Consider the following 15,335-nt stretch of genomic DNA (forward strand, 5'->3'; position numbering starts at 1 on the left):
TAAAGAGAGGAGAGAGACAAAGATAGAGAAGGAGTGAAGAGAGAGAGATATGGACGGGAGAAAGAAATGACAGCGAGAGAGAGAGGAGATAGAGTGAGTGTGTATGTGTGAGTACATATTATAGCCTGAGGTATGGAAACTGTATCTTTGACTCTCCCGGCTACCTTAAGATGAATGAGCTAACTGGACGTCACCCAGGATAAGAGTGTTGGCTTAATGACTCTAACGTCAAAATGGAATGTAAACACACACAGAATGGGGTTTGCTCGCACTTACTTTAAGTTTGTGTGTGTTTTATGTGGTTGTGTGTGTGTCCGCGTGTGTGTACAAGCATCCTGGAGCACCTGTTTGTGCTAATTACTCTCACCTGTGTTCCTTATGTCCCTATTTAAGTTCCTCCATCCCTATCCATTCCCTATTTGGACTGTTTCTTTTTGTGACGTTGTTCTTTTCATGTCTTGTTTTAGTTTGATTACGTCTCACTTCAAGTCCTCCATTCTTCCAGTGCCTGTGTCCTGCCTCTCACCAACATCATTACATTCTGTTTCTTTATTGGACAGAGTTGAGAGAAAAACACATAGACACATAGACCAGGCAATGGGTCTGATTCTAACCCACACTGACACAAGAATATGTTCTGTTTCAGTCATTCAGCGGACTCATATCCAGAACAACTCAGACCATGGATAAAGGAACACAAAGATAAAGTTTAGTTTCTTATTCATTCCCTTCCCACTATTTATATACATTGTCTAAATGAGGGAACATTGGGGTCATGAAACACTTGACAGTTTTGGTTAACTAAATAACATTGTTTGTGACACTACCAATGTCCAGGCAATGACCTCCAGGAAGAAGAAACCATAACTCATCCAAATACACACCCGATCTACTGGCATTGTGCTTGTACATGTCCCTAGTTCACAAGTAGTACTAACACTACATTTACCACTACCACTGCTACTACTATTATAATTAGTATTACCACTACTACTACTACTACGACCACTACTACTACTATAATTACTATTACCACTATTCATAAAACTATTGCCTTTACTGCTACTACTAATATAATTACTATTACTACTACTACAACTACCGCCATTACTACTACTACTATAATTACTATTTCTGCTACCACAACTACCACCACTACGACTACTAAAATATATCACTACAACAGCTACAACTACTAGCACTTCTATTACCACTACGATTACTACTTTTACCACTACTACTACTAAAACAGTTACTACAGCTAATACTAAGAGTAGTACCATGACTACTATTATGATCGCTTGTGTGTTTGCATTCCGCATACACATTTAACTACCCTCCTGAGCAATGCAGCCACGTCCTCATTCTCATAAAAAGGACAGTGTCATACAATCTGAGGACTTTATTACATACACATCGAGTGGTTCCGCTTGAGGGTATGGTCTGTTCCTGGTGGAATGGAAAGCTCCCAGTAAGTAGAGTGAGGTAGACGATTAGAATGGAAAACGTTATAAATTGATCAGAGAAATAGCAACACGAATGCAGATACTGAAGGTCTTGTTTATGGGTCGGACTCAAACATTTTCTTTCTGCCATCCATGCCAGACTTGTCCTCGATGTTCTTACGCCAGTCAGCAGTGTCTTTCACCTGGTGAGTTCAACAGTGCAGAGCGAGAAAGATAGAGGGGAGAGGAGATGTGAGGAGATGTGAGGAGAAGAGAGGAGATGTGAGGAGATGTGAGGAGAAGAGAGGAGACATGAGGAGATGTGAGGAGCGGTGATGGGAAGAGAGATGAGTAGAGGTTCAAAAAGGATATCACATTTTACATTTTGCAAGTCAGTTTGTATAGCATAGGACCACACAGACCTCTCAAATCTCCACTGAATTTAAACCCACCTCCTCCTTGACCTCCTTCTTGACTTGCTTCAGGTTAGATCTCAGGTCCATGGACACCTTATGTTTGGAACCCAGCAGAGCCTGAAGCATTGCATCAGCAGACATACGCACTTTCTTAAGTGCCGGCTTCTTGAACTTTCCGTTTAGATCCTGCACTTTAATCTTCAGATCTTCAATCTGAACCGTGGGAGTTGAGGCAAGTTAATGAGTGTTTTATTTGAAAGAATGATCATCTCTGCTGCTGGGTGTATGTAAAATGTGTCTACCTCCTTATCGCATTTGGCTACTTTGCCACTCAGGTCATATCTCTGTTCATCCACTGCATCTATTTGCTGGTGGAGCTTCTTACACAAATCCTAGAGAGAGAGAATGAATGAATGGGAGAAGATATTTGTGGAATTCCACTGTATATCCCGAAGAGAAACACTCCAGCAAGATTTTGTTCCAACATTATTTTGCTGGTCTGAGGGCACCGCAGGATCTTGATAAGCTGAATCAGTTGTGTTTGTGCGGTATTTTGCACGCTAGGAAGTTTCTACAAAAGGAGACAAAGGCTAGCAGGAAAACTGCTAGCATGCATACTACCCAACCGCTAACAGGAAAACAGCTAGCATGCTTCCTACCCAACAGCTTGCATGATAACAGCCAACTAGACAAAAGCTACCATGTGTACTACCCTATGGCTAGCATGACAGATGCTAGCATGGTTCCTACCTGGAGTTCCTCCATGGATCCAGGGATGGAGAGTGAGGGCACATTCTCCTCCATGTACCTGTTCTTATCCTCCAGTGCCTGGATTGCTTCAGCCTGGATGAGCCCATGGGCAATCTGTAGCAGCAGGCTCTGAGGGGCACAAGGAGAAATAGTGTACCCAGTTATCATTGAGGCCAGTTGCATTGAAATGTAGTTGTGTTTAAATGCACATTTAAGTGCTGTCAATACTTGAATTGGGTTTGAATTCAGTTTTTCTTTACCTTTAGATGCTGCTTACGACTGGATGTCATCTTTTTACTTTGGGGTTGAGGAAGGATGACATTAGTTCAGATACACAGCTTTATGAGCTTGTTGAATAAACAAAAGCACCATTTGATGTCTGAGGTGCCCATTGGGCATAAAGGTGACTGCAACAGCTATTTTACAATAGCATACTGCTTTAATGATATATACTGTAATTTTATTTTCATTCTAAGAACATTTCATACTATAACAGAATTAATACTTACTCCGACATTTTAGCTGGGGGTTGAATTCACGTCCTTTAACAATAAATGAGAAAATGTGGTTGGCATTTTAAGGTAAAGCAGCTGGGGTAAGTTACCTCTGTATCCCTGTACAGGCATTCCTTTGTTGGAGATTTAACACAGTGGCCCAAGGGTGGAGGGGCACCAAACATCTCTACATTTAGAAAGGGGTGTGTTGCGGCAGTTGTCTTTTGGGGGTACGTCTTTGGTGCGTTCCTGTGCGGTGATGTGAGGGGGACGTCTAACAAACACCCGAAACCACAACAGCTGAGAACTCCCTGCCAGCCCGTCTGCCTCCTGTAGAGTTTCCTTGAATTCTCCCAAAACAGCGTCCAACAAAGTGCCAACCCATCCCAGAGATACCCGACGAGGCTGCTGCCTCTGGCTGACATAGACCATGATCACGACCATACAGTCTATAGACCACTTAAAACCATATAGTCTACGGACCGACAAAATATAATAAATGCTATGCTCAATATCATACACCGACCTTTCGAGAGGCAAGTAGTGAAACATTTTGATCAATCAATCACTATAAATTCTGTACTTGCTACCTTCGGAGTGAAACCACAAGAATACATTGTTTTCCTACAGCGTGGTTAGGCTGCTGTCTGAAGTTAGAGTGAGAGACCCATTAAAAACTGTAAAAAAACAAACAATTCCACCACAAAAATGTGTTTCTGTAAATTATCTAACCCATAGACTTCCTAGTGTTATTGTATGCAGTAGGTTAGCATCATGATCTTGAATGTCAAAAGATGCCTAGGCAGAGTCATGGATTTCCATTGATGATTAGAGTCAAGCTGTTTCTAGCTCCAGTTTAATATTAAGGTAAAATCTCAGTAAATGAAAAGACTTAATTTAGCCTACACAATTTTACGTGAGTGTCGTCTATATATTGCATGTGTAATAATTAGCTATGTTAGCCCTACAAATCCCAGTGTTACTGAACCCTGACTGAATCCAACAAGAAAGGAAAGGAGATAGGAGGTAGGAAGAGTCTCACCTAGAAAGAAGACAGACGTGCTGGACTGGATGGACAGATGAGTGATTGCCAAACCAGGGAGGAGCAATACGATGAGGCTTATATATAGGCCATGTTATAGGACCAGCTGTCATTTCAGAGAGACAAAAGACCTCCTTAGGTCAAGGGGTCACTTCAGGGGCGGGCCGACACAGAAAATAGGATGATACCATTGCTAGGTTGGACAGATTCTTTTGTTGTTGCAAAACATCCGTTTTAAACTGGCTCAGTGGGCTGATAATAGAACTGCCCATGTGGCATTTGCCCGACATGCCAGATGGCCTGTCCACTTCTGGCCTTGACTATCTCTGGGCCTAAGCCAGGGGGGCTTGGACATTCCAATTAACATTCCATTATTCTTCCTTAAGAATTTTTTTATTTGCTTCATTGACAAGGATGTCTTTTTCCTGGAAAATTATGTAAACAGGAGTTTGCTGAATAGTTGAAAATGACTTAGCTGAATAGTTGAAATTATATGATGCAGTCAATTAACTTTGTTATGTGTTATGACCGCTTAAAATGTATTGAAAATGCTATGAATTCTGAGACTGAAAAAACTAACATTATTTGAGTGATTTGCACGATTGGAGTTTTTAAGGTAGGTTAAGCCGGAAATAAAAAGAAATAGATTAAGATTAGGTAAAGACAAAGACAAAGACTCTCTACAATCTAAGGAGTTAAGAAGATAAAAACAGATCAGTTGGTTCCATTAAGACCACACCTGCCTTGTTCTAAACTGGTAGTGTTTATTGGTCAATGGGTCCCAGCTGACCAACAGGCTGTTTCCCAGACATTTCGGATCACATAACAACTCCTCCCAGTCCCTGGTGTCAATCTGTTGTCCCTTCCAAATATTTGACCCCTTGAACATGGTTATTACTATACTGTCATACAATTTCAATAGCTGCTAAAATCAGCCTGCGCTGTTCTGCAAAGTCTATCATTGAGCACAGAAATCAGTTTCTATTTGTTAGGCAGGGTTTATTTGAAGTTATAGCTTAGCACAATATCATCTTTCATATAAAATAAAATCCATACACAAAACTCATGGCACTTGTTTACACACATTTCACAGCTGTCCAAACAGTTCCAGGGCTTTGTATCTACTCCTTAGTAGTCTCAAACATCTTCTTTCTGTCTGATTTGTCCTCAATGTTCTTTCGCCAATCTCCCACAGAATCTTTTTCCTGTACATGAACAGTAACAGAATAGTGAAAATAAACTGAGGTTGAAATATGTAAAATAAGTTTTCAACACTCCATGCTAGCATGATTGCAATTTGAGCAGTGATACTTTAAAGTGACATAATTGCACTCAACTAATGAAAAATAACATTATTATCTCCAGATAAAACCCACCTCCTCCTTGACCTCCTTCTTGACTTGCTTCAGGTTAGATCTCAGGTCCATGGACACCCTGTGTTTGGAACCCAACAGAGCCTGAAGCATTGCATCAGCAGACATACGCACTTTCTTCAGGGCCGGCTTCTTGAACTTTCCCTTCAGGTCAACCACCTTTATCTTCAAGTCTTCGACCTGTTTGGATATTGAGTCATAACACAGCAGTTGCTTCCACAAATCCACAACCAAACGGCAAATCCACAACCAAACGGCAAATCCGCAACAAAACGGCAATTCCACAACCCAACAAATATTAATATTAATAAGAAAACTAATGAGAGAAGAGTCTGGAAATCTCCCCCAGGGGTAGTGACCAATGAAATTAGATGAATAAAAGCCCTCACCTCCTTGTCCGTCTTAGCCACCTTTACTCCCATATCATATCTCTCCTCATCAACCTTGTCAATCTCCTTAGACAGTTTCCTGCACAAGTCCTGTGGAGGCCGAGAACGGGGTCAGGGAGGAGACGAAAGACAGAAAGAGAGAGAGAGAGCAAGAGACGCAAAGCAAAGAGTGAGAAAGCAAGCGTGAATGAGGAGACAGAGGAAGCGTCTGTGATGAGAGCTCACATCTCACCGTGAGCTCTGCCATGGATACCCGGAGATCTGGGGAGGGGCAGTTCTCCTCCATGTACCTGAACTTCTCTACCTCGGCCTCAGCTGCCTCCACCTGCAGCATGCTGGCCCCGATCTGGAGCAGCAGGCTCTGTGTGGTGGGACATTACAGATCATTAACAGCGCATTATCACAGCACATTATCACAGCACATTATCACAGCATATTCTCACAGCACATTATCACAGCACATTATCACAGCACATTACACATTATAACAGCACATTAGGTGCACTTTATTTTGAGTGTTTCAAAAGTGTGTATGTGAATGCTCTAAGGATTATCTATTGACTATAAATAAAATTGAAACAATCCACTGACCCTAACCCCTTCCACTAACCTTAACCTTTATCCTAACCCTTACCTTAACCCTCAACTTGAACAGTCTTATAAACCTAACCCAAACCTTAGCAAGCAGTTGCTTATCAACTCAATAGGTGTCAAAACGGCCAAATGAGTAACAGCCTACATTAGAAACAGAGAGTTACGTTCAAGAGCAGCTTCTTACCTTCAGAAAGTGCCTTCGGCTCGATGTCATCTTTTTACTGATTGGATAAGGCAGAGAGCGTCATTCAAGTGACACAACAAATTTTACTACATTATGATAACATGTAATACTACTACATTATGATCATATTTAATAACATTTAATAATAATGTCCTAGGCAGAAACATATCAATCAAATTTTATTTGTAAAGCGCCTTACAGCAGCCAAAAGGTGCACAAAGCGCTTTCCATTAAAAGCTTCAGTAGACAACAGAATATAAAAAAAATATTAAAACATATAAAAATATAAGATAAATAAAGAAAAATGTATATGTACATATATATATACACATACACCCGCATACACATATACACACACATACACACACATACACATAAAATATATAAAATGAGCAGTCGAGTCAGAGATTACGTGTTAAAAGCCTGTCTGAACAGATGTGTTTTCAACTGCGCTTTAAAAACACTGAACACGGTAATGTTACGCAGGGATGGTGGTAAAGCGTTCCACAGAGTTGGGCCCTGAACTGCAAATGATCGGCCTCCAAACTTTTTGTATTTGAATTTGGGAACGACCAGAGAGGTGTGTTCAGAGGAGCGGAGAGCTCTAGCAAGTTGGTAGACCGTTACTAATTCGGCGAGGTAGGCCGGGGCCGCACCGGAAGCCAATGGAGCGAGCAGAGGACTGGGGTGATGTGTGAGCGTTTGGAGGTGTTAGAGAGGAGACGTGCTCATTAAATATGTTCATTAAACGTTAGGTGATCATATTTAGGTAATCACCTAGAATTAAAATATTAAAAGTAATTAGTATTTAGAATAAGAAATTAGAATGGCATGCCATTGAATTGAACTGGGACACCTGTTCAAACAATTGTATGATGTACTCAGCAACTTAAACTGATCACACACCATAAACTGAGATTATTGTGTTTGGCAACAAAAATAAAAGAACAAGTATTAGTAAAGAGCCGGATTCTCGGGCCCTTAAAACCAGGGATCAAGTGTGTAATCTTGGTGTTCTGATAAACTCAAACCTCACATTTAACATATCAAAGCGGTCACCAAAACAGCATTCTATCATCTAAAAAATATAGCCAGAATCAAAGGCTTGGTGTCCCAAAAAGACCAAGAGAAGCTCATCCATGCTTTTATCTCAAGTAGGGTTGATTACTGTAATGGCCTCTTAACTGGACTCCCCAAAAAGACTGTAAAACAGCTGCAGCTCATTCAGAATGCTGCTGCTAAAATGTTAACCAGGACCAAGAGAACAGAGCACATCACTCCGGTTCTTAAATCTTTGCATTGGCTTCCAGTCAGTTACAGAATAGATTTCAAAGTGGTGTTTTTAGTTTATACATCTCTGAATGGTTTAGGACCTGAATACATTTCTGATATGTTTGAAGAATATAAACCAAGCAGGGCTCTTAGATAGAGCCCAGAGTCCAAACTAAACATGGAGAAGCTGGGTTTAGCACTTATGCTGCACAAAACTGGAATAAACTACCAGAAGATCTTAGACGTGCCCCAAACGTATTCCTTTATAGCGTTATAGCTTCCTATGTTTTTATCCCACTTTTAATCTTTATATGTTTTCTTATTGTATTTTTTATTATTATGATGTACTTTCATATATTTGTATTTGTAAAGCACATTGAACTGCTTAGATGTATACATTGTGCTATATAAATAAACCATTTTACTGTCTGGTTACTACAGTATGTGGAAATAATAACAGTGTGTTTAAGGTTAAGTTGCTATGTAATGAAAATGGAAACTTACTCCGACATCTTGGCAGGTGGCTTTCACTTCCTGTTTAGAGAGATAAAGATATAATTCACAATACAAAACCAAATAATACAGATTATGAGATACATAATCAGCATTAACCTACCCTCCTTCACTGCAATTTGTGTACATGCAGGAATCAGTAAATATTATATAAGTTTCTGTACCAGTGAGGCAATTACTGCCCAAAAAGCATCTACAGGATTTCCATTGTGCCAGGTATTCTTTATACAACATCTAACAAGCTGAAATCCAAGAGGAAACAATTTTCAAGCCATCAGCACATCCTGGAAATCCTAAAGTATTTACATGTACATCTGCATTTCTGAAAGCCACAATCAATTTTATTCTACATGCTACCCAAAACCAATTATTCTAACTTTTGAATTAGTTTGTTCAGTCTTTGATGGAACAGCCTGGCTAAATAGTACATTGATTTAAAAAAAGGGCACAGAGGACAGAAGCTTCTCTCACCTTTTGGGAAAATATCAGGGATCAAAAGTGCAGGAAAGCCAGAGGCACAAACTGGTACAGAAAGGAATATACTCTAGGTTTTCTAAAGACTCAGCAGTCTTTAGAAAGTGCCACCTGCTTTTTATGGTAGTGTGTTCAGGTCAGGGCCAATGGTTCAGTCAGGTCCTAAAATACCACCTGATCCACTGTGCTGAACCACTCTGATTTATCTTTAAAAATCATCCAGGAAATTAAAAGCATGTCTGAAAAGGTTTGTTTTCAGATCTTAAAATAAAAACCAATAGTTTCAAATTTATTGAGCTAAAAAAAACTAAACATTAATTTTCTATACATAAAATGTGTTCCATACCGCTGTCATATGATAAAATGTATTTCCTAAATGCATAATAATACATGATTGGACCGATATTGCGAAATGCATAAAAAACTGTGGTAGGAATGGGATCTGAAAATCACTTTATCAGTTTGTGCCTATATTAAAGAGGACCGACCTCAAACTGATGCATTGCTCTGACTAGGCCCTCTGACCCCTCTGACCTTCCTGTCAGACGCCAACTGTCAGTTACCAGCGATTGGGGAGTATCCAATCGCTGTTCTAGAATTGTAACTTGAATAGTATTTCTCAAACTAGTCGATGTTTGCTTCCAAATACATATTTGTTTCAGAGAAATTCATTAGAACGGTAAAGTGGCACTCTAGTCTAATTTTCATCTCCTAAAAAATCTGATATGTTCACAAAAGGCACAGCTCAATGGTCCAGGTATATAGTGACAACAAAGCAGGAATAGGTGAAGTAAATCCAATGCTCCAAGGAAGGAGTGTGACCAATGACGTTATGAATTATAATTAAACCAACTTATAGAAGGATCTACTGCTTAAAGTTCTGAAAATATGTACTGCATTTGTACAAATCAAATTTGATTAAATCAAGATTTCATTAAAATTCTTTTAGTGATAAAACAGCAGCCATTAATGGAAGCTCATTACAATCTGTAGTCACTTGTGGATGACTTAAAAACCCAATTTTTAATACTTTTTGTTCTCTTACATTTGGTTCTTAATAATATTGCGTTGTTTGTTCACTGGTCCAATCCAGCCTGTCATTTCTGTTAAAAGTAGCAGACTGCTGAGACCATTTGTTCCTCAATGCAAAGTACGAAAGAGACATGAAATGTCAGAATACTTCCTGAACTGACTGCAAGTCCACTGTCTTTTCTGTTTGAATCCTGCCACCTAGAGGACAACTGAAATGTCACACAATCAAAGAATCAGTCTGGGTAGGCACCCTACAAACCAACACACTGAACAGCACTCTGGTCAAAAGTAGTGCACTAAATGAAAGAAAGTGTTCAATTTGGGCTCTTCTAGAGGACTCTAAATCACTCAATTTAAATTTGTATTACTTGTCTAGAGCAACTTACATTTGGCACATGTATCTTTAGATAGCTAGATGGGATAAAATTGTTATTCAACAAAATAGCTACACAAATTTGATACACACTTCTGATACACAAATGATTCACACTGAAAATACACACTCACGATACAAACCTATGCACGCTTTTGATAAATCTTTTAGATGTGTACTTTTGATACACACTCATAATGCATACTCACATAAAGTTTATACTCATGTATAAACTTTTCATAAAAAGTTGTGACAAACGTGTTTGATAAACATTTTGAATACACACGTTTAATACACTCTTATAATTGTAAATGTGCACTCGTCCTTTGTGTCATTTTAATTACTTTTTTCAAATATGATTTCTGTTAAAGGACATCTGACATTGTATATTCTGTACGGGAGTTAGCACTTGGATACATCCTTCACATCAGCTAAAATGCGTATGAGACCAATACATTTCTATTTAATTTTATACAAACTATTCACGTTGCACTACTCCCTTTGTACTACTGGACTCTGACACTGCCTTGCAAAAGTCTAATAGGTAGTTTTCAGTTGTCACATGTAAGTGTCTACCTTGGGAGCTTCACTGCTGCTATCCCTGCATTTCAGCTGCACATGCACCTTGCACATTCAATTTGCCTTTATTGCACATTTAGAATTGCCATCGTACTCGGTTGTCACATATACATGTCTACCTCAGGGACATCAATGCTGCTATCTCTGCATCCTGGCTGCACATGCTAACTTACTCCTTCAATTTGTCCCAATTACACATCTAGAATGTCATTTAGTATTGCCATTTGTACGCACACAACTATTTATCCAACTTGTAACATACGTTATACTTAATACTTGTACATTTTCTGCCCTCCTCTATTTGCCTTAATTGCACATTTAGTATTGCCATTTGTACTTCATATGCCATGGCACATAGATTCCACTTGTAATAAACTGTACATATACTTAATACTTAATGCACTTCTGGTTAGATTCAGCATTTTGTTGTTCTGTACTTGCACTTCTTCAATGACAATAAAGTTCAATCTAATCAAATTAAACACACAATCAAGGCACTGTGACTCCAATATGGCAGGAGATGAAATAGGTGTCAAACCAAATATACTTCACAGTCAGAGACAGAAGCAAGAAAATTTAAGAAGAACTTGCACTATTCGAAAAAGCTTATGCCTTTATCCAGGGCACAGTACAATCTTGAGTGTGAACTTTGGGTCAGATTCCCATGTGGGCCAGGAGGAAAATACAAGCATTCACTATCGTAAATCGGTCTGGAATGAAGTGTCTTCACTGTGATGCTCGGATTTAACTGGAAAGAGTGATCACACAAAATGACACATTTGATGAGAGTGTCACGACTGATGAGGCAGGACACAAGGGCATGGAGAACGGAGGCCATTAAATACAGTACAAGAACTTGACCTATAACAAAAGAGGCAGAGCAACCGACAAGTGAGGCATACGCCAAACAAAGACGGACAAGACAAACTTGGAAATGAGGATCTTAAGTAGGATCAGTGATCAGGGAAACAGGTGAGGGCGATAAACAACCAAACAGCTGTCTGTGATCCAAATGAGGGAGAGAGGGCATTGGAGGTAGACCTCAATGTTCTTTATTTTGGATTACCAACATAAATGATTTGTAAAAACTACTCAAGGATTACCATTGATGATGGCGTAAAAAATGCGACAAACTAATAAGCTAAATTAAATATTACATAGATAAGATAACATTACATATGTCAGATTTGACTTCCTTCATCTCGTCTTCTCCAGGCTTTTCTCCCGTGACTGGATGTCTTTCCGATTAGCAGTTGTAGAGTCTGTTGATCTTCAGGATGTCAGTGGAGGACAGTCCCACTCTCTGGCCGATGGGCACGTTGGGGTCGGGGATGGGGGTGATGGTATCCTGTCCATTGATGGAGAAGGCTGTGTTATCATAGTGCATGACAGAGCCGTAGTCATAGGGAGTGTTCAGGTTGTTGGTATGTGTTTTATCAAAGTTGAAGGAGTTGTCAGGGTCGATGTTACTCCAGTTGATTACGACGTAATCGTCACGGTCGCTCCTGGTTTGCTCGTGCTGGAAGCCCAGAGCGTGGAGACTCTCGTGCTGAACGATGCCGAAAGCAACGCAGCCGTCACTTTGCAGGGAGACAACCTGTTGGTTTCCTTGTCTTCCAAGAGAAGACCAGCACCCGTCTCTAGGCTCATAGCTGAGGTAGTCAGCCTGATTCTGACGAGGCACGAAGCGAATGCAGGTCTTGGAGTTGATGTTCTTGACAGCAGTCTCAATAGTATGCCTCTCATTGGAGGAGAATTCACTGCTCACTATGTAGGGAACTTCAACCTTTCCATTAGAGCCTTTCCTCCAGAAGCACCCTGAACTGCAAAGAAACACAATTCAGATGATAAACTGTAGACAAAGAAATTCACAAAAACATTGACATATGAACATAATATATGAAGTGCTTTTTATCATATTCATTAGAATTAACAATTAAAAAAACACCAACATTGAAATACTTGATCATATTACGTTCCTGGAACAACTCATGAAAACTAGCCACAAGGCTCATGAACTGGTATGATTATATTTACCTGTAGCAAATCATGGCATTTCTGGTTGTTGGTGTTACAATGTCCCCCTCCAGAAGAAACTGCCTGGATCCGTTGTTAATGGTGAGAATTGTCTTAGTCATGCTGATCTCTGGTCCATCTACCTGCTTCATCACAGGGCTGGCCTGAGAGAGGCCCAACAGCAGCAGTAGGAGGGAGACAGAGGGAATTTGTTCCATCTTCAGAGGAGAGGAGAGACTAGATGGGTTCTTGGTCCTGGAGATGCTTTGGAGAGGCTCTAGATGGGTTCTTGGTCCTGGAGATGCTTTGGAGAGGCTCTGTGGAACTGGTGCTCCAAGTGTGATTGTGTCTGGTCAGTCCTGGGCTTTTATACAGTCCTCTACAGGTGTGTCTCCAGGAGGATTACGGGTTGGGGTCCATGTTGTTTGTCCTAAATAAACCTCTGATGGGAGGACTCCACCACCAAGCCCACAGATTAAACACAGTTTTAATCCATACAGGTCAATTTACACCTGGTCATGGGATCTCAACAAACACATATTCACCCACACATTTGAACACAAATGTTAGCGCACACTCACACAGCCTCAAACAAACTCTCACAGTTGCAAACACACACACACACACTCACACACATTCAAACTCACACACAGTACAGACTCAAGGGGTGTAGTCATTATTGAAGATTAGGGCAAACACCTGTCAGATGTGTTTTTTTTGTTGAAAATACTACACAAATGTATTGCATCGCAAATGCCATATTGTTGTGTTTTTCTTAAATAATCTGTCACATTTTATTAATTTCTATAGAAATATTTGATACCTTACTTTACATTCTATTTGTATTGCATTGTTAATATTTTCACAAGTATGTGGTCATTTTTTAATACTCTTGGTACAAAACTAGAAAAGTGTTATGCATTTAACAGTTAATCTAACCTTCAAAACCACTGAATAACCTTTTATTTTTGTGGAAATGTTGACCACTGGTCCAAATTGAAAAGAAATGAGTGAGAACCTTTGTTTAATCACCAAAACACAATATAATGAATACCTCAAAGTGTATTCATTGCAACAGCCAGTTAGTTACAATATTATACTTTTAAGTACTGAAGATAATGTCCTACAGTACATTTCAGTGTCTCTACATTAGGCAACTAACATGATCCCCAACACAACAAAACGGACCAAAAATATATGATTTCTAAAATGTTTATCCACTGTGTAATCAAAACAAAAACCAATGAAGGACTCTTCTCCAATCATTAATATAAATCTTTAGCTTTAATGAAAGATCGGATTTCTCTCTTATGAAATGTGAAAGTTATAATTATTACCAAAATACATTACACTCGTCATATAAATGTTTCGTTCACAGTTATTTGCATGTAGTTTGTCATTTGGCATTCAGTGATACTTTCCTTTCCACACATGGTGAGTGTCCTTGTTATTAGTGGACTAGCAATGCGTTCAATACCCTCATCCAGCGGACTACAGAAGCACAAACTCTCCAACTGAACATGTCCAGATCCATCTGCCAGTAGATAAACATCCTGACCAATAGGACACAACAAGTGAAGATCATGATTATTTTTCCCTCAGCACTTGAGCGCCGCAAGGATGTGTGCTCTCATCCCTCATTTGGTCACAAGATCTTATCCACAACACGGTGAGTATCTTTATTATCTGATGATCCATTGGGTACTAAATGACTCTACGGCCAGAATCATTGCTGACCCATTCCAATATAGGTACTCACTCTTCCAAACATTCTTGTACAGCATGATTCTGGTCTGATGTTGTCTACCACAAGAAGCATTTTTAACACCATGTGTCATTCATGGTATCTGTTAATTTACTTTGATTGTGATTCTGAACAAATGAGAAGAAAAAAAGTTCTCTAACCAATGCAAGATGTTAACAACCAATTCATAATAAACTTTACTTGAAACTTTAAGTCTTTACTTGAAACTGTAGAAAAAACTAATGACAAGGACACTCACTGTGTGTGGAAAGTATCACTGAATGCCAAAGACAAACTACATGCAAATGACTGTGAACAAAACATTTATATGACGACTAATGTATTTTGGTAATTATTATTTCTTTCACATTTGATAAGAGAGAAATCCGATCTTTCATTAAAGCTAAAGTTTTATATTAATGATTGGAGAAGATTCCTTCATTGGTTTTTGTTTTGATTGCACATTGGATAAACATTATAGAAATCATATATTTTTGGTCCGTTTTGTTGTGTTGGGGATCATGTTAGTTGCCTAATGTAGAGACACTGAAATGTACTGTAGGACATTATCTTCAGTACTTAAAAGTATAATTTTTTATCTATCTGGCTGTTGCAATGAATACATTTTGAGGTATTCATTATATT

The 15,335-nt window shown here is 39.3% G+C and overlaps 3 protein-coding genes across 3 annotated transcripts; all 3 read right to left on the reverse strand.

Annotated features, from left to right (window-relative positions):
* Positions 1-561: 561 nt before the first annotated feature.
* On the reverse strand, positions 562-4,195 carry LOC105026486 (troponin I, fast skeletal muscle-like). Its single transcript, XM_010897969.4, has 7 exons — positions 4,148-4,195; positions 3,121-3,153; positions 2,872-2,908; positions 2,612-2,740; positions 2,164-2,253; positions 1,898-2,074; positions 562-1,648 (listed from the first exon to the last, which is right to left on the reverse strand). The coding sequence occupies exons 2-7, from the start codon at positions 3,126-3,128 to the stop codon at positions 1,562-1,564; spliced, it is 528 nt and encodes a 175-aa protein (XP_010896271.1). The 5' UTR covers positions 3,129-3,153; positions 4,148-4,195; the 3' UTR covers positions 562-1,561.
* Positions 4,196-5,125: 930 nt separating this feature from the next.
* Positions 5,126-9,029, reverse strand: LOC105026513 (troponin I, fast skeletal muscle-like). The gene is made up of 7 exons (XM_010898018.3): positions 8,944-9,029; positions 8,464-8,493; positions 6,688-6,724; positions 6,142-6,270; positions 5,910-5,999; positions 5,524-5,700; positions 5,126-5,352 (listed from the first exon to the last, which is right to left on the reverse strand). Exons 2-7 carry the CDS (start codon positions 8,469-8,471, stop codon positions 5,269-5,271), a joined length of 525 nt encoding a protein of 174 aa, XP_010896320.1. The 5' UTR covers positions 8,472-8,493; positions 8,944-9,029; the 3' UTR covers positions 5,126-5,268.
* Positions 9,030-12,176: 3,147 nt separating this feature from the next.
* On the reverse strand, positions 12,177-13,173 carry LOC106024615 (high choriolytic enzyme 1-like). Its single transcript, XM_013136759.4, has 2 exons — positions 12,968-13,173; positions 12,177-12,753 (listed from the first exon to the last, which is right to left on the reverse strand). The coding sequence occupies exons 1-2, from the start codon at positions 13,162-13,164 to the stop codon at positions 12,177-12,179; spliced, it is 774 nt and encodes a 257-aa protein (XP_012992213.3). The 5' UTR covers positions 13,165-13,173.
* Between the last annotated feature and the right edge of the window lie 2,162 nt (positions 13,174-15,335).

This window comes from Esox lucius, chromosome 2 (assembly GCF_011004845.1).
Source record: "Esox lucius isolate fEsoLuc1 chromosome 2, fEsoLuc1.pri, whole genome shotgun sequence".
NCBI classification, from domain to species: Eukaryota; Metazoa; Chordata; class Actinopteri; order Esociformes; family Esocidae; genus Esox; species Esox lucius.